General features: G+C 51.3%; 1 protein-coding gene across 2 annotated transcripts in view; it reads left to right on the top strand.

Moving 5' to 3' along the window:
• Window positions 1-23442, top strand: part of pxnb (paxillin b) — a 39322-nt gene that overhangs the window by 12195 nt on the left and 3685 nt on the right. Inside the window, exons 2-6 of one of the 2 annotated variants that reach the window (XM_036526739.1) lie at window positions 13241-13446; window positions 13577-13662; window positions 14108-14247; window positions 15118-15310; window positions 15697-15832. In XM_036526739.1, coding sequence (XP_036382632.1) covers window positions 13241-13446; window positions 13577-13662; window positions 14108-14247; window positions 15118-15310; window positions 15697-15832 — 761 coding nt within the window. Of the gene's footprint in view, window positions 1-13240; window positions 13447-13576; window positions 13663-14107; window positions 14248-15117; window positions 15311-15696; window positions 15845-23442 lie in introns of both variants that reach the window. The other variant, XM_036526738.1, reaches the window with a different exon arrangement.

Below are 23442 nucleotides of genomic sequence, written 5' to 3'. Positions count from 1 at the left end.
AGTGGGTGGGGTCTTCCTGTGACAGTCGCTTAACCGAAACTCTACATTGGACACCTTCAGAAAAGAAGATATGATCAGAGTGGTATCGGATAGTCTCGGTTGTGCTACTTAGGTCCTAGTCTATGATTAGATTGTATACTTTTCATTTTATACTGAAGATGATTCAGTGCAGAGTGTATCTCATGGGAGCTCACTTCTATAGACTTGTAAAATGTGATGGCACAGCATAAATTTAATCTCTGCATTGCTGGTGGGCCAAAACTCATTCAGCAGAGTGTTGATCTTAGCAGTTGTGCTGAGAATGAATGAATGAATTTCTCATGGGTGCTTAACTTTAGCTTGAAAGGGGCTCCCAACCCACTCTCTGCTCAGGTCCCTGATACTGGGAGGATCAAAGTAGAAAGTTAAAGTGGTCTAGTACACAGGTCTCATGACTCCTGTAAGAAAGTAACTGGAACAAAATTGCCAAGTTTAACGCTCTGCTGCCGTTACTACTGGTAAATTAATGGCCACAACATTTTGATTCATTTTAAGTTCAAGAAAGAAAGGGAGCATCCATGAACACGTTTTAAAAACCCATCCTCCTGTTCTGGAGTCTTAATTTTTGTTCTTCTTGCTCAGACTCTGTGGGAGGGCCTGTCAGGACCGTTCGGGGTAGATCTAATGTGTCAGCCCTGAACGATTTCCAATTCTTTCCAGGTCCAGCACTTATTTGTCCCTACAAGCTAACGGCCCATTGAGTTTCCGGTTGTCGGCTTGACTCACTGGAGCCGTTGAGCTGAGTCAGGCTCCAGGCCGTGGCTGTGTGGGTGAGGTGTGGGTGGGGAGTTCACCTCCAGTGCAGCCTCAGTGGCCGGCCTCTCTTCCTCCCCTCTGCCAGGCCCTCCTATCGGATGGCGGTATCTCCCTCAAAAGAGCCGGACGGAGGTGCAGGCGAGACTGGCCCAATGTGCGTGCCAGGGAGGGTGGGCGAGAGCCAAGCTACAGGGATGTAAATGAGACCGGGGGCTGCGGAGCGGTCCAAGTGGCTAAAGTTCAGTGCCACCACGCTGGCCCATCAAGCTGTCAGGGGCTGCCTTAATTCCCTCCTTGCTTTCATGGTGACAGGGAGTGAAACCCGCAGAGGCTCAGACTGCTGTGGCGTTTCTGTGTAACCTGCTCTAGCGTGGGTTAGAGCGTGCAAAAAAAAGGGGACATCCACCAGCTGGTGAAAGATTAAATTACATTACATTTACATTGCATTACAGTACATTAATTTAGCAGGCGCTCTTGTCCAGAGCTGCTTCCAGCACAAGAGAGCAGAAATGTAGCCGCTCAGTTATGGTGTTAATGCCATTTTCTCTCTCTCTCTCTCTCTGCTCATCTTGGTTTCTCGCTGGCATAGTTAACGACCTGGCTGGGAGGCGTTTGCTTTGGTCGTCGTCTTTCGGGAAGGTGATGCCCGGGGACGGACTGTGCCAGCGAGGGGGTGGAGCTAATAGGAGGAGCAGGACAGGAGCTAATAATTGAGGGTGTCGCAAGAGCGCCCGTGTTTATGCCCGTATCCCGTTACCTTCCCCTTCATATTCCGTGTGTGTTATGTTTATGCCTGTATCTCGTTTTATTGTTTACGTCTCAATCTCCTTCGTGTCCGTGATGTTACGGGGCGCTTCAAGGCGCCGAAGTGAAGATGTTAAAGTGATTATTGTGGAATTAGATGACCAAAGACAGGAAAAGCTGTGAGTCTGAGGGCCCCCCTTCGAAGAATGACATGCGCAAACAGGTGAGGGGGGCGAGGTGGTCGGTAAGAGGACCCCCCCCGGCCCTAAAGATGGGCCAAAAATCCTGAGGGGGAGTTCCAGGACCTCTGTTAACACCTGACCTGAGAGCTCAGCGGCGATGATGTGGGCATGGGTAACCTTTTTTTACATTTGGCAGCTGGCCTCGGACCGGGTCATTCCGTGCCAGGATCAGGTGGGGAACGGTCACAGGATTAGGGTCATCCTCGGAAGCGGCCTGTCCCCCTGTCCCCCTCTCCTCCCTGTCCTCTCGGGTACGGAGGCCGGAGTGGCGGGGGAATCGAAGTCCGTTGCCAGGCCAGCGGAATGCTCATTGCTTATCGATCGCTCATGTCAGTCAACTCATCCTTCCCCATCAGAGCATTTTTGCGGTAGACCAGCAGTTCAGACGTGGGTTTCCATGAATGTCACGAATGAGGCTTAGGGGCGGGGTTGCAGCTTCAGAGAGAGAGGGAGATGGGGTGATTCAGTGTGTCCCCCGTCCCCTGTCCCCCGTCCTCCACCCCACACACAATTTTTTGACATCTTATGCTTTTTTCTCCCCACTTGTTTGGTATGTCGGTGTCCCTAATGCGTTTTTGAATTTTAATGGTATCTGTGAAATGCTGGCTCTGACCAGATATCAGTCTGTTTGTTCATTTAGCCCTTGTTTAACCAGGAGGGTGCGCTCAGAGCAGAGCTCCTCTTATGCAGTAATGTGGAGGAAGTACGTGGGTAGTGAGTGCAGAGGAGCGTGTAGCCAGTCACGGGGAATTTCATCATAAGACCTTGGTTTTAAACTGTCATCTGGGCAGCACCTCCTGAAGCAGTGTCCCCATCACTGCACTGAAGCCCTGGACTTGTTTGGTGTGTTGAGAGGAGTGCCATACTGGGTTTTCCCAGGAAGTCTCCAATCCAAGTGCTATGCAAGGCCTGTCCCAGTTAGCTTTAGCTTTTGAGTATGGGAAGGAGGAGAGGGTGGTATGGCTGTTCATACTGTATGGGGAGGAGCGGTGGAAGAACCAGATACTGTATTCCGAAATACTGGCCCTGGTCAGTCCTGCTTTACAGGGATGTTCACAGAACGGACCCCTTACCTCAGAAATTCCGTCCCCCAGTTCGAATGTGGTCACATGCTGTGCTGCGCCCTGAGCAGCAGTTTGCGGAGTGACCTGGACGACCTTCACGGGTTAACCCCTCGGCTGCCGCAGCGGACGCGGCTCCATCATCCCCTCGCAGCGCTCGACGGAGAGGGGGGGGTTTCAAGGGAGCGGGATGGGGAGAGGGAGAGCAGGAGAGGGATTGAAAACATGTTATGTGAGTGTTTTAAGGGTGGATCCTGATCTCTCCCGTGTCAGGTTGATTTACGGGGCTGCGGGGAATTGCTCTTATTTTGGGTCGAGCCATCCGCACAGGGGAGTGTCATCTATCTGATATGGGGTCGCTTGGGTATTTTTAGTGGGATTTATTTTGAACCTCTGGAAACCCACCCATCCGTGGTCCCCCCCCTCTGCCTGCGATTTACTGCAGTTTCTCTCGTTCACCCCATCTCCCTCTCTCCCTCGCTCTGGTTCACCTCATTCGCCTCCTCCTGCGTTTCTTCTCTTTCTCGCGCCCTGCTCTGTACTGTCTTTCCCTTGCTCCTCCATGTGTGTCCCTCTCCTCTGTCCCTCCGTCTCTCTGCCCCTCTCCGCTGGTATAAATACCATGTCCAGGGTGGGGGGATAGGGTTACAGGCACTGGGGTGCTGGCCAGTGCTGCTCTCTGGCCCCCAGCTATAAACAGGCTTTCCTGGGCCTCAGTGGCCTGTCACCGAATCTCATTTGTTACACGTAAAGCTCAGCCAGGCAGACATGAACCTTCTGGATGTCAGTAACGATAACGTCACCGCGTAACGCGGTGGACGAAACCTCAGGTCTGGGTAGAGCTTTGAACCTGTGTGCGCGTGTGTGTGTCTCTGTGCTCTGTGTTCTGCGTGTGGGGGTGTGTGTGCGTGCGCACGGCTCCGTGTGCGAGGGAAGCATGGACGATCGGTCATTCAGACGTATCGATTGACTGTACTTCATGTGTCATTGGCTCTCCACCCACAGAATTAATTTTGCATCTGAAATTTGTTCAGCCAGCTGACCAGTGCTGGTATTTGCTGCAACATAAACACAACATTAATGTTGGCCTCCCTACCAGAGCCTCCAATTCAAGAATATTAAATTTAGCAGGTTAACCAGCCTGTGTTTCTCCATATCGTCTGTCCAGAAAAGCTTTGTGTATGTAGCTTACTGGCACATATATACGGCAATCTGTGCTCACTGCAGCACATGGCTGGCCCACCTTTGGCCCCAGAGGAAATCCAATGACCAATCAGAGATCAGTCCAAACCATTGCTGCCACTTAATCTACTGAGTGTTTGTTTCTCAGTCACTGCAGAGAGACATCTCGGAATGGATGGATTTGGATCTCAAGCATCGACGAACCAAACGCGCTAGCAGTGCCCTGTGATTTTTCGATCTGGGGATCAGCTCCTCATGCGTCAGTGATGTGAATCCCTAGTTTGGGACACAGAGACAGGCTGACACCCCTGTGTGCTGTGTGTTTTTTTTTTTTTTTTTTTATTTGAACAGCAGCTGGAGGTGCAGTGAGGCAGGCAGAGTCCAGCAGGCCTGACCCTCCAACCGCAGCCACGCGCCGAAGCGTACAGCGTTGCCTGCAACCAGCAGGCTGTCCTGAGGCAGACTGCGGGTATATATAGACCCCCCTAAGTCGGTAGCTTTTCAGGTCGCCTCATTTTTAAAAGCGGCTAATTTTGGCAGCTTAAGCGGGCTATAAACGTGGACTGAGTTAGGGCCACTAGTTTTGCCCTTTACAATAAAAGGCTAAATTTGTTCACAAAAAAAATCCAGTAAGTTCACTATCATTTGCCATATTGGGTAGTTGTTTTATGTGAGTGTGTGTCTGTGTGTGTCTGTGTGTGTGTATGTGTGTGTGTGTGTGTCTGTGTGTGTGTCTGTGTGTGTGTCTGTGTGTGTGTCTGTGTGGGTGTGTGTGTGTGTCTGTGTGAGTGTGTGTCTGTATGTGTGTGTGTGTGTATGTGTGTGTGTGTGTGTGTGTGTCTGTGTGTGTGTGTGTGTGTGTGTCTGTGTGTGTGTCTGTGTGTGTGTGTGTATAGGTTATAGTTTAATAGCTGAGCCAGAAGAACAGCAAGGAATGGGTTTAATTTGTTGTCAGTTCCTGACATTCCTCCTCTCTTATGGATGGTTCGGCTTTGAATTAGAACGCCCTGCAATAAGTGTTTTTTCCCCCATAATCTCCACTAGAGCTTTCAAACCGTTTACAGGTGGTTGTGTGCAGTCATGTATTTTTTATGGAAATGTTGACATTTCCAAAAATATTGATTCCCAGTGTTGTCTCTCTTTCTTTGTTCTAGTCTCTCTCCAGCCCTTACAATACGCTGTGAAGCTTCCTATTAGTAGGTGGCTAGCGTGCAGCCATAATGGATATAAATTAAAATTCCTCACAGTAAGACACAAACAAACTCAGTGTTCAAAGTGTAGACTTTATTTAAAGCTCTGCTAAGCATTTGGAGTCTGTATTTATGCGATTAAGTGATCAAGAACATTTTTTAACAATCGAGTGACAGTGCAGTTAGCTGCAATGTGCAGAAAAAGAGAGGGGGGTGGTTGAGGAGTGTGTTTTAAAGGTTAGATAGCCTGAAGTAGGTTATGAAACCATGAAATGAATTCTAAATTGGCCTGTGTTCTTAGTTGTTAAATCGGATTTAGAGCTTTTCGGTATGATGACCCATTCCTGGAGCAACATGTTAAATATTTCTAGGAATATCACAGAGATTTCTGCATCAGATTTCCTTTTGTGAACAGCATCTGTCATAGAAGGCTTTAGCTACCAAAGGCTTTGTAATTAGACAAATATATACTTGAAAAACACACCCCCTGCTTACTTTTGTCCTTTGCAAATTTACTGTGCCTTTAGCTATCTCTATGTACCAGTGGACATTGGCTTCATTAAAGTGCACAACTGAAAGAAATAACATTAAATTGATCTGGCAGCCATACCCGGCAGCCACATCTCTATGAATTCAGCCTTCGCTGTAACTTGTAGTTTCACATTGGTTATTCTCCTTATTAAGGGCAAGAATAGATTACAGTAGTGATACCAACTGTATCATTCTAGAGACTTCATTAAAGGGCCTGTCATATTTGCAGATGCTGGTCTGATCTTCCTCGGTCCAGTTTAGTCCAATTGTGAAAGTGAGGTCCCGCAGATGCTATGTGCTGAGCTGGTCTAATGCTAGGCCACCATCTGAGGTGGTCTGGGATCGCCGGGTTGGTCTGGCATAGTTAGGGGCTTGCGCATGATTGGCTGAACCTTACTAAGCTAACTTGTTAATTCACCTATCCCTCTGTCTCTCTTTCTCTCTCTCTGTGGCTTTTTCTCTGCTGCCTCTATCAACCCCCCTCCCCACTACACACACACACACACACACACACACACACACACAAACGCACAAATACACTCCTGAGGCAGGCGATGGCATGTCAGGAATTCCCTGCTCACCTACCCTCCCATCAGATAGGGAGACAGAGGGAAAAGGGTGAGATGCACAGATAGGTCAAGAATGTGTGTGAACATTAAGGAGGAGATGGAGGAGTCACATCAGAAAGTGGAGCAGTGTGAGTTTTTTTTTTTTTTTTTTTTTATTAAATACCATCATGTTTCACAGTCATGTGTTTTTTTTCATGTTAATCCTTCAAGTTGTTTTCAAGGGTGGTACCCTCCGGCACGAGACATCAGCAAGACTGTGGCTGTGACCATTATACGGCTCATTTCGGCCGGTACAGTAATGCTAATCGCCTTGCAAGAGCTTCTCCACGTTACAGAATTAGAGTAAGAATACCATGCATTCTTAGAGGCGGTCTGGATATCCGCTGAACAAGACTGGACTTCTCTCCCCCCTAGAAGGTGCCAGTGCTCCCCTCTCTGAAGTTAAGAGAAGGAATTGTTGGAGCCTAGAATTTGGCTCACTGGATTTGTTTGCATTCTTAATTCTTAATGCTTAAACTTCACCCCCACCCCTCCACCACCACTGCTTTCAGCTAGACACCCCTCCACTCCGAAAGCTGCCTCAGGACCCTCCTCCCCTCGCCTTTTGCTCACTCTCGCCCTCTTAAATACCTCAACGCTGCCCCCTTCAGGATTTTTCACTGCAGAGCAGCCACCAGACAGTCTGGTGAAATAAGTGTCCAAGATGGCCCTCCCATGTCTCAGCCAGCTTTAATGAGTGTTGATCTCAGTTATGCAACTGGACACGGCAGCATAAAGGTCTCTATTGTTGCTACTGTTAGGGAGGAGACACACACATACACACACACACACACACACACAGGAGCATGGATTTAATGCCATGGATTGTGAGCCTTTGTGTTTGTCCTTTGCCTGTGTATATGGAACAGTTAATCTGTTTTTGCAGATTATGCTGGAATGTTCCTCCTGAGAGGTGTGTGCTGTATGTGTACGAGGGCCTTGGCAGCACTGGCACAGACCACAGGAAATGTGGAATGGCCAGCACAGGAAGTGAAGTTTTACTGGCAGGATATCCTGTCTGGAGTAATGGTGCTTTTTGTTTTTGTTTTGTTTTAGTTTTTCCTTTCCCCCCCCCCTTTTCCTACAATATAAAATGTTGGTCAGAGATAATGTCCGGAAGGCAAGCATTCCTTTTCCAGGGTCAGCGTGTCGTTTCCCCTGAATCAGCGCCGTGTCCTCGGTCACTCGCTGCTCTTCAGTAACCTGCCAAATGTGAGGCTGAGGGAGAAAGCGGAGGGTTTGGGAGAGAGAGAGAGAGAGAGAGAGAGGATGGCACGGGGGATAAACGGACGAGGGGAGGGATGGAACGCATCAAAGAAAGGAAACGGTAATGAAAAGGAGGTATGCTGGGTGTTGCTGAGCCAGGGAGAGTGAAGGGAGGAGACGAGGGAGAGCAAGCCAGGCCTGACCCCGAATGCTTTGAGCAGGCTGAGAAAGGAGATGGCTTGGCCTCCGTCCAGGGCCCTGATTAGAAGGAGGAGCACCCCCACCCCCCCCCACCCCTGCCTTGAAGTTTATGCTCTGTGCATCTCTGCTGCCTGTCCCCCCCGCATGGAGATGGAGCAAAGCCGCGCAGCCAGCAGGAATCATCAGAACCTCACTTCAAAGGCCACACCCCCCCCACACCACCATCACCACCGCCACCGCCGCCGCCTCGGCTCGCACTGTGCGCGCTCCGTTCTGGCCCGGCCCGGCCCTGTAACGAATCCCACATGGCCCTCCTGGATGTGTAATTAAAACGCACGCTGTGTTAATTTGATCTGCGCCAAAGTCTCCACGGATACCCAAGCGACCCAGTTTCCTGCCAGCGGGCTGGGCTCTCGAGGAAGGTGGGGCGGGAGGGTGGGGGCGACCGAAGCAAGAACAGCGGGGCTCCGTCGACGAGCTGCGGCTGGAAAGTGGAGCAGTGCTATCTGCCAGTTAATAGAGGCGCGAGATGGCGTTTGGTGCTCTCGCTCTGTTGCTCTGATGGAGTCAGCCACACCGTTAGCCTCGGTGCGCTAGGACGCTAAAGCAGGACAACTCCAGCACCTTGGGTTTATTTGCCTTTTCTAAAGGTCAGCGGAAAGATACTGTGTTTGACTTGAACCGTTCTCCATCTGCTTGGTATTCATAAACTGTAGTGCTGACCCAGTGTGTTTTAAAGGAGAGCTCGGGTCAAAAAAACGCATGTTTTATGCTTTGTATCAAGTGCTTACATGCGCAGTGGAAAACTCCTTCGCATCCTGAAAGCCTGGAAGTTAATCCTCTGGCTGCAGGGGAAGATGCAGGCAAGCTTTGCTACCAGCCAGCGCTTTCCCTCAGAGCGAGTGGGGAAGTGTGAAACCCTGTGGCTCAAAAGCTGCTTTTTCTGTGGACATCTCTCTGATCGCTTACGCGCTGTTTGTGCTTGTTGTCATTTTTGTTAAGAGAATCAGCGCACCAACGTCAGACTGTATCACTGACTGGACACAAGTAGGGACCAAGGCTTCCAGAACACAATTCTGTAGATATCATAGAATATAAATTTCTAGTATTTCTCCACAGCAGTGCTTTAGCGTATTTCTCGTGGTTTCACACGGTGTCCACCGTACAGCGCAGTGGCCGGAGGGGGAATCTGTGTAATCTCTCCCCTCTTTGCAGGGGAATTTGTCAGGGCTAGCCCCGTTCCAGGCAGAGGCATGCCTTTGACAGCCCTGGGATCCTTCCTGGCGTAGCTCTCACACCATCGGTGAAGGTTGAGATCACCAGGAACGTGGCTGGTTTCCGTCACCGTTTACAGAAGAGTCCAGTGTTTGCTGTTGTACCACGGGGATCGGTGCCAGTTCGGTTTGAACCGAGGTTGAGGGAGGGGGGGCCTTGTCGTCCCGCAGTCTATACTGTGCTGCGTGCCCCCCAGCCCCCCCACAGACAGACAAGCGGCTCAAACAAAACCTCTCAGCCCACTGACTGCGCCTGTAGCCCTGTCCTCCCAGTCACACCTGGCTGCAACACTGAATCAGTCTCCCCTCTCTCTGCGAAAGGAAACCGCTACACTCCTTTTCACCAGCTACAACAAAATAAAATGCTTTTAAATCCCTCCAAAAACTGAGGTTTATTTGTAATGATTATTGCTGGGAATGCGACCAGCTGGCCCCTGCTGGAGGTCAACAGTTGTTAAAAAAAAAAAAAAAAAAGCCCCCCCCCAAACCCAAGTTGCAGTAAACAAAATTACATTGCATTTTTGACTGCAGAAATGGACCGTTTGGATGGGAACCTATGCAGGCAGCCTGTATCAGGTTCTGTGTAGGATGGCTGAAGGTCCGGTTCTCATGGGTTTATGGGACCTTGTTAAACGTGTCAGCACCAGGTGCAGGTTATTCTGAGCGGGCTGGGTTTTATTTTGAGCAGGTTTGCACAGACTTAGTTGTGGAGTTTAAAGCCTTAAATAGATCCCCTGTCCTATGTGGTCCCATGTGGTCTCCCCTGTCCCCCCCTGCCCCCCCCCCAGTGGCTGAGGAAAGCCCGCACCGGAGTGCAGGCAGCTGGGCTCATCCCGGGAATCGCGTGAACACTGCACTCTTTTGTCAGGCATGTTCCACAATGCTGCATAGATAAGGAAATCAGATGTTCAGGGGGGCTTGTAAGAAGAGGCCCTGCTCTCTTCCATGGTGAGCCTAATCTCAACAATCTGACCTGATCTGTTTTTTCTCAAGCTGGGTAATAAAGACCAGTATGTGGGCAGAGACGAAAAGGAAAGAGGTGCGTTTCTGGAAAGCCTGTATCCAGCGGTCTCCAGCTCTTTATTTTTATTTATTTACTCTCTTGCTTCTGGGAATGGATGTTCTGCTCACTTCCCACAGTCCTCTCTTGTTCTGTTAAAGGATAAACTTTTATTGTTGCACACCTACTGTAGAACAAGGTGGCTGTTGTGGATTGAAGCACTGTTAGAGGGTAGGGAATTTTTTGAAGTTTTGAAAGCTGCTTTAGTTTACCGATCTGGAGACGAGCACATGGCGTCTGTGTGTCATGCATCTGATCACAGTGATAGTAGTGATCGTATCTGCAGCTATAAGCGAGACGCTAGGGTTTGTGTAGTACAGAAGAAGAATGAATAGCGGTGACTTCAGCTGTTTTTTTGGTAGCAGTGTACAATAGTGGTTAAGGAGCAGGACTTGTACCTGAAAGTTTGCCGATTCAGTTCCTCAGTGGTGCACTGCTGCTGTACCCTTGGCAAGGTACCTAACCCACAGTTACTTCAGTAAATATCCAGCTGTATAGATGGATAACATTGTAAGAATATAAATGAATGAATGATAAATAAATGATATAAGTCACTCTGGATAGGAGTGTCTGCTAAGTGCCAATAATGTAATGAAATGTAATGATTTGTATGACTTGAATGACTTGAATGAGAGTAATTATTATCAGACAAGTAAGCGTTGATTGTAAAGGAATGCAGCTGAGTGTAAGTGAACTTCGAAAGTTTTTTCAGAGAGAGAGAGAGAGAGAGAGCGGGAGGGAGAGAGAGAGAGAGAGCGGGAGGGAGAGAGAGAGAGAGAGAGAGTAGGAGGGAGGGAGGGAGAGAGAGAGAGAGAGAGAGACAGAGACAGAGGGGGGAGGGACATAAAGAGAGATGGAGAGAGCAAGGGAACCCAGAGAAAGTGTGTCTGGTGTCCCTCCCACGCCACTCCCTCGGTGAGCACACCACTCAGATATGGGCTTTCCATCCTGGAGGCCACCTCTCTCGATCTCTCTGGCCGCGCACACACACACATACGCTCGCCCTCGGGTTCCGGACGCTTCGTGTCTTAACACCGTGAGTACCTGAGTGAGTCTCTGTCTTGGCTAAATTGGAAAAAAATGGGAGTCTGGCAGAGAGCGACCCTTAGCCTCGCGCTAACGACCCTCCCGCCCCCCCTCTCTATACTGTCCGGCTGTCGGAGCCGCTGTTTCTGAAGATTAGAGGATCGCTGCTACTGTGTGACCGGGGTGTGATCTTACTGTCCTTCCCATCACCCTCCTGTCCTCTGTCCCAGTGTCTTCCCTGGGCCGTGAGTTTCAGGGGCCCCAGGCCTGCTGGGTTTCCAGACCTTTCTCAGCTCAGGCTCATTAGCTTCACTTTCAGGACCTCATTGTGCTTAGATTTTTACTTGTTTTTAGACCAATTGGCACGGCAAGGTGCGGCGCAGTGTAAATGTTTGAATTAGACGTGCTCCCTAGCTTAGAGAGCACGAAGAGAACGGCGCGAATTTGGAACGGTTTGGTTACATAAGGCAGGGCTTATCGAGAACCCTCCGCCACCCACGTAGCGGCCGTGTGAAAGTCCCCTCTCTGTGTGCGGGTGAGCGTCTCCAGGCTATTATTGACTGGGGCTCGGTGGAGTGAGGTAAGCGCTTATTTTGTTCTGGCGTTCCAGCGCTCCCACACACCACTCCTGGACTGCGGGCCAGCTGCACACTGAGTGTCTGTTTGTCTGTCCGTCCGTCTGTCTGTCCGTCCGTTTCTCGGGAGAGGTTTGAGCAATGCCCACGCGTCCACAAAGGCCACCTGTTTTTATCAGCTGGGAGCTTTTTAGCGTCACCACAGAGGCTTGCGCTATTCCACAGTAACCGTTCTTCTGCAGTTCATTTCAGTTCAGATATCCTTGGAGATGATGGAAATGACTGCCATATGAGTGTGTGTGTGTGTGTGTGTGTGTGTGTGTACATGTTCGTGTTTCATTATGTGTGCCTGTGTTCATGGGCGTGTGTGTGTTCCTTTCTGTGTTTGTTGGATGCATGTGTGTTTAATTGTCAGTTTGTGCATAGCTGTGTGAGTCTCTCACCGAGTGTGTGTGTGTGTGTGTGTGTGTGTGTGTGTGTGTGTGTGTGTGTGTGTGTATGTGTGTATGTGTGTGTGTGTGTGTGTGTGTGTGTGTGTGTGTGTGTGTGTGTGTGTGTGTGTGTGTGTGTGTCTCATTGTGACTTTGTAGAGACCTCTGTGTTTGTGTCTCATTATGACTTTGTGCAGCAGTGTGCGCGTGCATGTGTGTGTGTGTGTGTGTGTCTGTGGTGATAATGACATTGACTAACAGCAGGCCCTGTGCGGTGTGTGTGTGCTGAAGAGAGCTGGCCTTTTTTGGAGCGGCGAGGCTAAGAGTGGGGGCTTGGAATGGCAGCCTGACTCACTCATCCAAGCATTGTCTGCATACAGACACACGCGCTCATTTAAACACCCGGTCTGGAGCAGTGTTACAGAGCCGTTCGGAGGCTCGTTCTCTCACCACTGCCTTCAAATATTATCTTCATCTTCAGATCACATTCTTCAAGGAACACTGTGGGCATTCCAGGGAAACATCGGGTGATGATGCTGTCCGCTTGTGGTCAGATGACAGTTTATCACTTTGCTAGCAGACGTTGCTCAAGGCAAATATCAGTATCAGATCCAGGCACAGCAGGAAATAGCAGAAGTGGGTGTGTCTAAACTGAAGAAAGTTGCATTCTGTTCTGATTTGTATTCAGCTTTGCTTTGAGCCAGCACTTAGGACACTGGTCAACGTTGGGAGGTAATATTGTTTGATATTTGTCTGACTGCTCTTGAATCCTGTGAAACCTCGTGTATCGAATAAGCTAGCTCCTCCAGCAAAGCAAGAAGCTGTAGGCCTACTCCTTTACGAAGATTAAAGAGAGCAAATTGTCAGCAGTTACCCAAGCTTGCTTTATTGGATTTGAAGGCAGCATCATCCACAGCCCGCTTTAGACGCTTACGTAGGCAATAGTGTCTTGTATAACAGGGAAATGCCTGATGAATCCTGAATATGCAGTATTTTTTGGTCTTGGTGTTTTGCTTGTCTAAGTTTTAGCCAGTTCATAACTACTGACACCCCTCTCTCTCTCTCTCTCTCTCTCTCTCTCTCTCTCTCTCTCTCTCTCTCTCTTTCTCTTCAGACGCTCTCCTGGCGGACTTGGAGTCCACCACCTCCCACATCTCGAAGCGCCCGGTGTTCCTGCCCGAGGAAACGCCGTACTCTTACCCCACGGGCGGGCACACCTACCAGGAGGTCTCGGTCCCGCCCCCGGTGCCCCCTCCCCCCTCTGCCGAAGCCCTGAACGGGACCGTGATTGACCCCCCCTCACACCACTCTTCCCAGCAGGTGGAAAGCACAACTCTCCCGACAGCTTTTGGGGGAAGATCGCATTGATACGATGCCAATACAGATTAGACCAGTTCATCGCTGATTGACAAATCGAATTGACTGATACTATAATCTTCTGCCCCCCCAGTCCTTTGGGTCAGCCCAGAAGAGTTCATGGTCTCGGGACAGCAGCAGCCCCCCCCCGTCCCACAGTGAAGAGGACCACGTCTACAGGTACGGGACAGGGGTCCTGCTGGTCTTTTAACGACAAATGAGTGCCACCGACTGGCTGCCATCTGGCTCCCTGTGTGAGCAATCTGCCTCTGTCAGAAAGAATGCCTCTGAAGGTGGCCCAGGAGTGCGGCTAATAATCTTAAAAAATCCTAAGTATAGCAGAACAATCTTGTTAGCGTTTCTGAGTGCCAGGGCTGCTGTAGCTCTTCTACTGCTCTTGGTGCTCATTAAGATAAAAAGCCCACCCCCCCTCTCCCTTCTTTAGTGCTGCTGTGTATCACTGCCCATTAGTGGGCCCTTATCATAGTATAATCAATGGCTTGTTAAAACGGGGCTGGTTATGGCGTGTGTGTGTGTGTGTGTGTGTGTGTGTGTGTGTGTGTGTGTGTGTGTGTGTGTGTGGCTGTTTACTCAGCCCTCTCTTTCCCTGTCTCCTCCCCCCCAGTTTCCCTAACAAGCATAAGACCAGCGACTCCTCTGCGGCCGCCATGAGCTCGTCCCTGGGCAGTAACCTGTCGGAGCTGGACCGCCTGCTCCTGGAGCTCAATGCCGTGCAGCACAACACGCCCTCCTTCCCCACCACAGGTACGGGAGCGGGGAAGCCGGGGGGGTTACACAGCGGCCACCCTCCCATCTATCCCAGAATTCCACTCTTCTGCCAGGGGGATCTTAAGTGACAGTAGAGGATGAGTGTGCAGGTTGACACATTGAGGCCCAAACTCAATGACAACTAGATTTGTGTGCATTTTGTGAAGAAAATGCGATGTGTGGTTGCTTGTGTGCATTACTGAGCATGTGTGCTCTTCAGGTTGCCTTGTGCTGTCTCCCTCCCTCTCTCTCTGTGTCAAGGGAATGCATACACGTGTCTTAGAGTGGAGGCTGAACTCGCCGACTATTTCGGCTCATAATTCAAAACCTGTTCATCACACCACTGAACTGAAGACATTGTGGGAATCTGCACAAGTGTATCTCTGTTTTGATGTATAATTTATGCAAGGAGAGCCAGAATTCGCGGAGATACGGCAGTTCGTAACAGTTTGTAACAGAAGGGTGCAGGCCTTCGGGTCTTCAGGTCTTCACTGAAACACATGAATTAGTTGACTCCTACAGAATGTAATTACAGTTTACATTTTACAAACAGATGACAGTTTGATTAAGCTTTCTGGCATCTCCAACTGCCACTTTTAGAATGTTACTTTTCATTTAATTTGCCAGATTCACCAACTGACACTTAGAATGTTATAGTTTAACTGATCTTGCCAGAGTCACCGAGTTGGACGTTCTGGTATGTCAGGTAACCTAGCGCTCTTATGTTGTCCATGGCGGTCCATTGGTGTGTGTGTGTGTGTGTGTGTGTGTGTGTGTGTGTGTGTGTGTGTGTGTGTGTGTGTGTGTGTGTGTGTGTGTGTGATGTGTTGTTTTATGAACGGCCTCCTTCTGCTCTCTGCCCTGCAGAGGAAGCCGCGCCCCCGCTGCCCTCCTCCGGCGTCACCCACTACGTGCAGGAGAACGGCGGCTCCGCCCCGGCCAAGGTGCCCCCTCCCACCAAGGAGAAGCCCAAACGCAACGGGGGCCGCGGGATCGAGGACGTGCGGCCCAGCGTGGAGAGCCTGCTGGATGAGCTGGAGAGCTCTGTGCCCAGCCCCACGTAAGACCCGCCCCTACACTCTGATAGGTTAACGTGTGACGGTGTTGACCTCTGTTAGAAGTGAATCACAGTGTGATGAGTTGCGTAGTAACAAACAGAACAATGTTTTGGTAAACTTTATGAAAGCGTTGTTCTTATTTCACATCTGTACTCGATGCCTCGCAATAGGAAGGCCGTGTTGCTTTTAATCTTGAGGTTCATTTGAGCAACATTGAAGTCTATGTAAGCGTAAGCTTTCTGTCGCATCCGATTTTGTGAGAAACTTTTGAACGCGCTGATCTGATCGCATGTGCCATGCTCCGCTGGCAAGCGATCAGCTCGTGAGCTAATGTTGTAGCTGAGTAATCGGCCGCGTTTGACGGGCCGCTCGTAATTGTGTGTTCCAGACCCACCCCTTCGGTGGCCCAGAGCGAGATGACGGACGGCCAGCTGGAAACGGCGGCCCAGCAGCAGGCCCGAATCTCCGCCTCCTCCGCCACACGCGAGCTGGATGAGCTCATGGCCTCCCTGTCTGACTTTAAGGTGCAGAGCAATGTGAGTGTGTGTGAGAGAGGGGGGAGGGTGAGGGAGGGGGGAGGGCACAGCGCGGTCTGTGCTGTGCGGGAGGGCTTCGTTTGGTGTTAAAAGGGAATGGGCCCAAATTCATCATCTGATTCACTGAGTATGATCGCTGAGGTACTTGAGAGAGAGTTCCAGGGCCAGGCGAGCTCCAGAGCTGAACCTCCCCCAAAATTCTGACGAATAGAGATGATGTCAGCAGGTTCTGTAATTTTAAGCGGGGTGGCCCTCAGGGCTTGGACACACAGCGGGGAGAAAGAAACGCCTCGCTGGCGTTATGTATTCAAATGCTGCGGTTGTCCTGGAGTGCATTTCACATGTTTACTCATTACGACAAATATACCAGCATGTTTTATGTTTGTTATCAGAGGGATTCAGGTTAAATTCGGGTAAAAGGCAAAGTCCTTTTCTCCTAAACATCTAGAGACAGTGATTACTCTGGAAGTGGCAGATCGACCCACATGCTTCCTCGGGTGTCTTCAGCTTTTGAAGAGATTCGGTTTTGACATTTAACATTAAAAATGCAGTTAAGGGTGTGTAGCTCTGCAATTTTCCAAGCAACAGTGCATCCTAGTCCAAAAACAAAAGGCAGTGCACTTTGATATTGAATCATTCGACATATAATTTTAAAAATCAAAACCATTCCACGTGTACATTTTATATAATGCATAATATTATAATATGTATAATGTAAAACAATTTAACGCTCCAGTTGTGATGTGTAGTATGCAATGGGCTGGCTTGTTCGCAGACAGCTGGCTAGGAATATTAGATTCATATTGTAAAATTGTATGAGTATTAAGTTTGTTTGGACAAGAGCATATGCCACATAAATGAAAAAAGAGGTATTAGAGTGACATTTTAAATATGAAACACAAATGCAGAACTGGGAACCACTTTTGATCTTATTAACTGTGTCTCGCTGACTAGCTAACTGCTTTCAGGCAACCACAGAGCTGGCCAGATATACATACAGGATGTTAACCCTTTAAGACTGGCTACTGGTATGTATGTGTTGTGGGTCTTCAAGAAAACAAAACACCAGAGTGAATTTTGTGCAGTAATAGTTTTTATCATTTGATGACTCCACGCATTTGCCCCTATTGTTGTCACCCTATTGTAGATAGGCTACATAAAGACTTATCATAAAATCTCATTAGAACTTACCACAGCATAGATTTGTGTGTTGCCCTGGAATAGATCTTGTTAGAAAGGCTAATCTGCCAGATTGCAAAACCCTCCAGGGCTGGAATGGGGTTGCTTGATTGACAGTGTGGGGTCTCCGCTCTGGTTGTCCACCTTTTACTTGTACAAAAGTAGCTGTTAAAGGGTAATACTCAACAGAGACTTATATCTGGGCAGAATGGTTTGTTGTTGACCCTGAACACCGCACAGCAAGTGTTTGCAGCTGACCTGTGGTAGTGTTATTCTTTGCTAGTGGTGCTCACAGTAAAACTATGTTGGGAAACTTGAAGAAAAGGACCAAAATCTAGCAAGGAATTGCTTATTTTCTCTCCTTTCAGTAGGCCTCTGTGTACTTTCTGTTCCTTTTTTCCTTGTTAATGTGTCCTCTTTGTGTTTCCTTTCCTTTCCTGTCCTTTCCTTTCCTTTTCTCCCTGCCTGTCCTCCAGCCCAGTTCTTTGGGATCTCTCAATTCCGAGCCTCTGCTCGATCAGGGAGCGCCAGCCGCCCCCGGCCCCGCCCCCGGCGCCCCCCCTCAGTCCTCCTGCGAGTCCCCTCTGCCCCTCTCCCCCCTCTCGCTGGAGCTCCTGCACATTGAGGAGGAGGGCGGGGAGGGAGGCGCGGCCGCTAAACCCAGCGCCCCCGCCCCCACCGCCACCCCCAGCTCTGACCCGGTGACACACCCCGCCGCCCCTCAGAGCACCCAGGCCTCCAAGCCCCTCGCGCTGCTCTCCGCGGTGGAAGACCCAGCCCCGGACGCAGTCATTGACGTTTCCGCCTCCATGCTGAGCTCCCGCGTGGACTCTCTGGTAGTCCTGTCCCACACCGTGGCCCCTGCCCCCAGTCCTCCAAAGGCGGGCGGTCCCACGCTAGCCCCCCCTGGCACCGACCCTCCAGCAGCCCCCAGCACCATTCTGACCTGTGTTACTGAGGCTTCTGATAGCCCTGCTCCCTCCACCCCAGAGACCGTCAGTCCTGCAGCTCCTACAGCAGCTAAAGACCCCAGCCCCTCACCTGTATCAGACGAAAAGCCCCACACTCCTCCCGTCTCCACCAAGTCCCCAGCTCCACCCCCCGTCTCCACCACCAAGCCCCCTACACCCCCTCCTGTCTCTGCTACCAAATCCTCGACTCCTTCCCCTGTCTCTCCTCAGTCTCCCACCCCACCTGTCCCTACCAAGTCCCCTACACCACCCCCGGTGTCTGCTTCTGCTAAGTCTCCCACTCCACCCCCTGTCTCTGTTCGGATGTCCCCCACTCCACCCACCATCTCGGTTAAGCCTGGCGATCCGCTGCCTGTCTCTACGCCAAAAACACCCTTTCTGCCCCCTCTCATTGGTTCGCGTGCGTACAGTCCCCCACCGAAGGAGGACCAATCAGAGCCTGCTGTTCCTCCCGTGGCGGCGGAGCCGTCTCTGGACGAGGCCCTGGACAAGCTGCTGGCCATGAGCTTCAGCGAGCCGGAGAGGAGGCCGGAACCGGTCCGGGAGGTGGAGCCCCTGCCGGAGGTGCACGAGGAGCCGGTGGCGGCGGCCGACAGGAGGCAGTTGGCGCCCGACACGCACTTGGACGGCGGGAAGGCGGAGGGGCGGGACCTGCTGGACTGGATCGACATGGAGCTGAAGATGGCGGAGGAGAGCCGGGACGGGACCATCACCCCTCTGACGGAGGCCAGCTGGCTGGACGAGTCCCTGACCCCGACCTCCTGCCCCGGAACGCCGGACACCCAGCTGGACCTGCCGCTCTCCCAGCCGTCCGCCGTGGAGAGGATCTCCGCGTCTGGCCATGTAGGCGGCGGCCCCCGCGTTCACCATCCACTCACACCGCTCTCCTGAAATGAGCTGCCACAGAACACGCAGTCATGGGCGTCACTACTGGGGCGGGCATGCAGACATGAGTGCAATAACATGCTGTTGGGTCCCGTTATACTGCTTTCAGCTGGGGTTAATCCCCTTCCTTCTTTCCTCAAATGAATCTGCATTGGAGGGAAAAATATATATATACATATTGGCTCTAATATTAGCTAAACACCCGATCCACTCGCATAGTGTACCCAAACAGGTCGTCCACTTTTAGCATAGCCGTAGCTTAACTATTAGTATTGGGAGCAATCCACTGCAAACATTGAGCGGCTCTGAAACAATTCTCAGTGTTATTTTTTTTTTAACTAAAAACAATATTTATCTTTAGCTAAAGACAAATATTGAAAGTGGCAAGTGGCAAAGTGGTAAAATTTTAAAATACTTAAAGTATCTGCCTTTCAAAATTCCTCATTACGGAGTAATCTGAGTTATTGTTACAGCCTGTCAGCACTATAAACAGCCTGCGGGGTGTGGCTCTGGCCGGCCTCTGCAGGGTTCAGGCTTCTGCACTCTGCCTGCCACACTGCTGTGTGTGGGGGAGCCTCCCTGCAGGCTGCTCCTCTCCCGACACGTGTCCTGGAGCTGACGGCAGCTCAGAACCGACAGAGGCTGTGATGGGTTGAGGAGGAGACTGATTGATTGATCGCATGGCGTGTGACTAGCAGACACTTTGATTTGCACGGGTTTGTCGCCACAGTGTACCCGCTAACCTATCCGAGCCAGAAGGCCACATCCTGAGCCCCCCAGCTACCCAGGGTGCACCAGTCCAGCATGATCCGCATCTTGCAGTCGGGTTTTTCCACCAGCCCCACTGGCAGGGGTGTGCGGTACAGGCTGGGGGCGGAATTACATTCCCAGCATGAGAGTGCCGTGTGCAGCACATCTGCCTGCAGAATTGCCCTGGGCTCAAGCTGCTGCCGCACACACACACACACACACACACACTCTCACACGCGAGCACACACACACACTCACACACTCTCACACGCGCACACACACACACTCATATACACACACACACACACACACACACACACACACACTCACACACATACATGCACGCACACACACACTCACACTCACACACTCTCACACGCGCACACTCTCACACGCGCGCACACATACATGCACGCACACACACACTCACACACACGTGCACACATGCTCACACACACACATACACACTCACAGGACGTGCTCGAGGACCCTGCATCCTTCCTTGTGGAAACAGCTGTTTGCGGGTAAAAGGCAGCGATCGCTGGTGTGTTTCACGCTGTGTGTGTGTGTGTGCATGGAGATACTCACTTTTTGCACACAAGAAAGCCTGCTCACTCACAGAGATGCGCACGTGTGTCTGTGTGGTGACAGTGGCAGCGCGCTGGGGTCCTTTGGTGCTTGCTGCTGTATTTCTGAATCTGAACACAACCTCTGCACTGGACTGGAGTGGAGTGTAATGGATTGCAGTGGAATTTAATGGATTGGACTGCAGTGTAATTGACTGGACTGGAGTGGAGGGAAATGGATTGGACTGCACTGTAATGGATTGGAGTGGAATTTAATGGACTGGAGTGGAGTGCAGTGTAATGGATTGGAGTGGACTGAAGTTGGGTGAAACGGAAGCAGGGCTCCCCCCACGAGGACCTGACCGGCACTGTGACACCCCCCCCCCAGATCAAGTCCGTGATAAGGCGCACCAAGGAGACGTCCAACGTGCACCCCATGTACCGCGAGGGGCACCCCCGGCGCAAACTGGGGCCCATTATCTTCCACAAGAGCAACTCCCAGGACCGGCTGATCGAGGAACTGCAGGGCAAGCTGGGAATCGGCCGCACGGAGCGCTGGCGCAAGCAGCAGGACGACTGGCTGACCGAGGGCGTCATCGTCATGTCCAAGCCGCAGCGATCGCGCGAGGAGAGGGCGGGCGCCGAGGTGGACAAGGTACCGGGCGACCGAGGTCACGGTTACTCTCCACTCCGCTGATGGAACGCGTGGAATTGTAGCCAAGTCAAGGTCACGAAATCGCCACCTTTAGGAGACCTTTGATCAGTTTTGAAATTTTAGGGATGTTTCATACCCATTTTACTTGGCATCATAAGAATGTTCTGTCTCTCATTTTCCTCACTTTCATGTCTCTCTTCCTCCTGGTCTTTCTCTTCTCTCCTCTAGATCATTATCCCTCCAGAGTCGCCTATCCCTCAGAGGAAGGTTATCCCACAGTCTCCCCCAGCTCCTCGGCGCCCCCCTCCTGTAGAGGAGCCAAAAAGGCCCCCTCCAGTGAAACAGACCCCTCCTCCCTTACCCCCTCCACCCCCACCTCCATCCCCCCCTCCTCAGCCCCCCCAGCCCCCCCAGCTCCCACAGCCCCCACAGCCCCCCCAGCCACCCCCCCAACCCCCCCAGGCTCCCCCCCAACCCAAGCAGCCAGCGCCCGCTCCACCGCAGCCACCCCCCAACCCCCAGCCACCACCCCCCAAACCTGAGCCTCCTCTCCAGCGCGTCCCTCCGCCTCAGGAGCCCCCCCTCCCCGCCCCCGCGGCTCCTCCCAGCCCCCCGCCCGTTCAGGCTCCGCCTCCCCCTCCCCCAAAGGTGCTGGTGTCCGTAGGCTGCCAGACGGAGGAGGACCCCCTCTTCCCTCCAATGCAGGCATGGATCTCCCTTCTGTGTCCTGTCCTGTTAGCGTCCCGCCTGCCTGTTCCCTGCTGCGTGACGGGTTCCCTGCTGCGTGACGGGTTCCCTGTTGCGTGACGGGTCCCCTGTTGCGTGACGGGTCCCCTGTTGCGTGACGGGTCCCCTGTTGCGTGTTGGGTCCCCTGTTGCGTGTTGGGTCCCCTGTTGCGTGATGGGTCCCCTGTTGCGTGATGGGTCCCCTGTTGCGTGATGGGTCCCTGTTGCGTGATGGGTCCCCTGTTGCGTGATGGGTTCCCTGCTCCTGTGTGTGCGTGTCGCGCGGGTCTCCACGCAGAGCCGGCTCTGAGTCGCTCGGCCCTGGCCGTAGAGTGCGTTTCCTCTGCAGGGTTCCTGCTCTCCTCCAGTCTGTCACTCTGGTGTGGGTAGCAGAGCGGACACCGGGGGAATTGGCACGACTGTATCTTTCTGCCCTCTGATTGGCCACCTCTCAGTCCGCGCATGAGGAAGTGGCCGCAGGGTGGTAGAGAAAGCAGCCTTTTGGCTGAGGTTTCACTCAACGTACAGTTTTATTTAGAAAAGAGGAAATGACTGGCGAGGAAAATGCAGTGCTTTGCGCAAATTTTGAACGTCTGATGAAGACGGGCTTCAGCATGCAGGTGCCACACTGTTGTGTCAGAGACCGACACACACAAACCTCTGCTACACCACCAATACCACTAATACCACAATGACATCTTTCAGCTGGGGGCAGTGATGCAGCAATAGTGATAAGGAGCTGGGTTCACAGCCAAGAGGTTGCTGGTTCAATTCCCCAATAGGACACTGTTGTTATACTCTTGGACAAGGTACTTAACCCATAATTGCCTCAGTAAATATGCAGCTATATGAATGGATAAAATGGCCTACTGTGTATATGTCGCTAAATGACAATAATGTAATGTAGTCGATGAGAGAAGCAGTGCTAAAGAGGTTGTGGCAGGACTCAGATCGAAGGTCCCCAGTAGGAGGGGGATTGTGGGTCGTGATCGGCGGTTGGGGGGGGGTGTGAGCTCAGCAGGGCGGCCTGTCCGGTCCCTCCAGTAATGGGGCTCGTCTCGCTCTCCCGCTGAACGGCGCCATTGATCCCCCCGTGATGGATGGCTAAATAATTGAAGCTCTCGCTGCAGAAAAGACCATTAGGGAGAGCCGGCGGGAACGCGGGCGAGCTCGGGAACTCAGTTTCACGGCGCAATCCGATGAGTTGGACGTGTTCAATATCCACCCGCTTCCTTTGGGTCGCCAGATATGGATTTTTTTTTTTTAATATCTTTGGGTTTAAGTGCCGTTTCTATTTGATGTTGCCGAAGAGCTCAGAGGAGCAAGACTCTGTTAGCCTGTGAGTAACGGAGGAGACTCACAGATCTGTGTATGAGTTGGCTTGAAGTAGAGGGAGAGGTTTTTTGACTTTGGATGCAGTTAAGTTAGAGTTGAACTGTGGTTATAATGGGAATGTTTTGGGTGTTTTGGCAAACATTGTGTACTTTGAAAACAGGGTCATGTGCCTCCATATCAGAAGACTTTGCTTTGCTTTGGGTTCCTCTCCAATTGTAATTTTCCGCCCCCTGATGTTTAATTTCAAACTTTTTTTTTTTTTAACAAAGCTAGAAATGTTAACAAATAACCGCTACATGTCGGGTTGAGCTCTAGGTCAAGTGTTGGGAGGAAAATGGCAAGGTAACAAGCATTTCAGTGTGGGGGAAAAACCCAAGCAAAACAACAATCCAATCAGCATTGTGTGTGAATGTTTCCCACAGTTGTACAGTGCTGTAGAAGTGTTCATGCATGTGTGCATGTGTGAGTGTGTAGCTGTAAGTGCGTGTGTGCGTGCGTGTGTGCGCATATATGGTGTCCCCTCTCTCAGTT

The sequence above is a fragment of the Megalops cyprinoides genome, chromosome 4 (genome assembly GCF_013368585.1).
Source record: "Megalops cyprinoides isolate fMegCyp1 chromosome 4, fMegCyp1.pri, whole genome shotgun sequence".
NCBI classification, from domain to species: Eukaryota; Metazoa; Chordata; class Actinopteri; order Elopiformes; family Megalopidae; genus Megalops; species Megalops cyprinoides.
The sequence above is the reverse complement of the archived record's forward strand: the minus strand, read 5'-3'. Positions and strand labels throughout refer to the sequence as shown.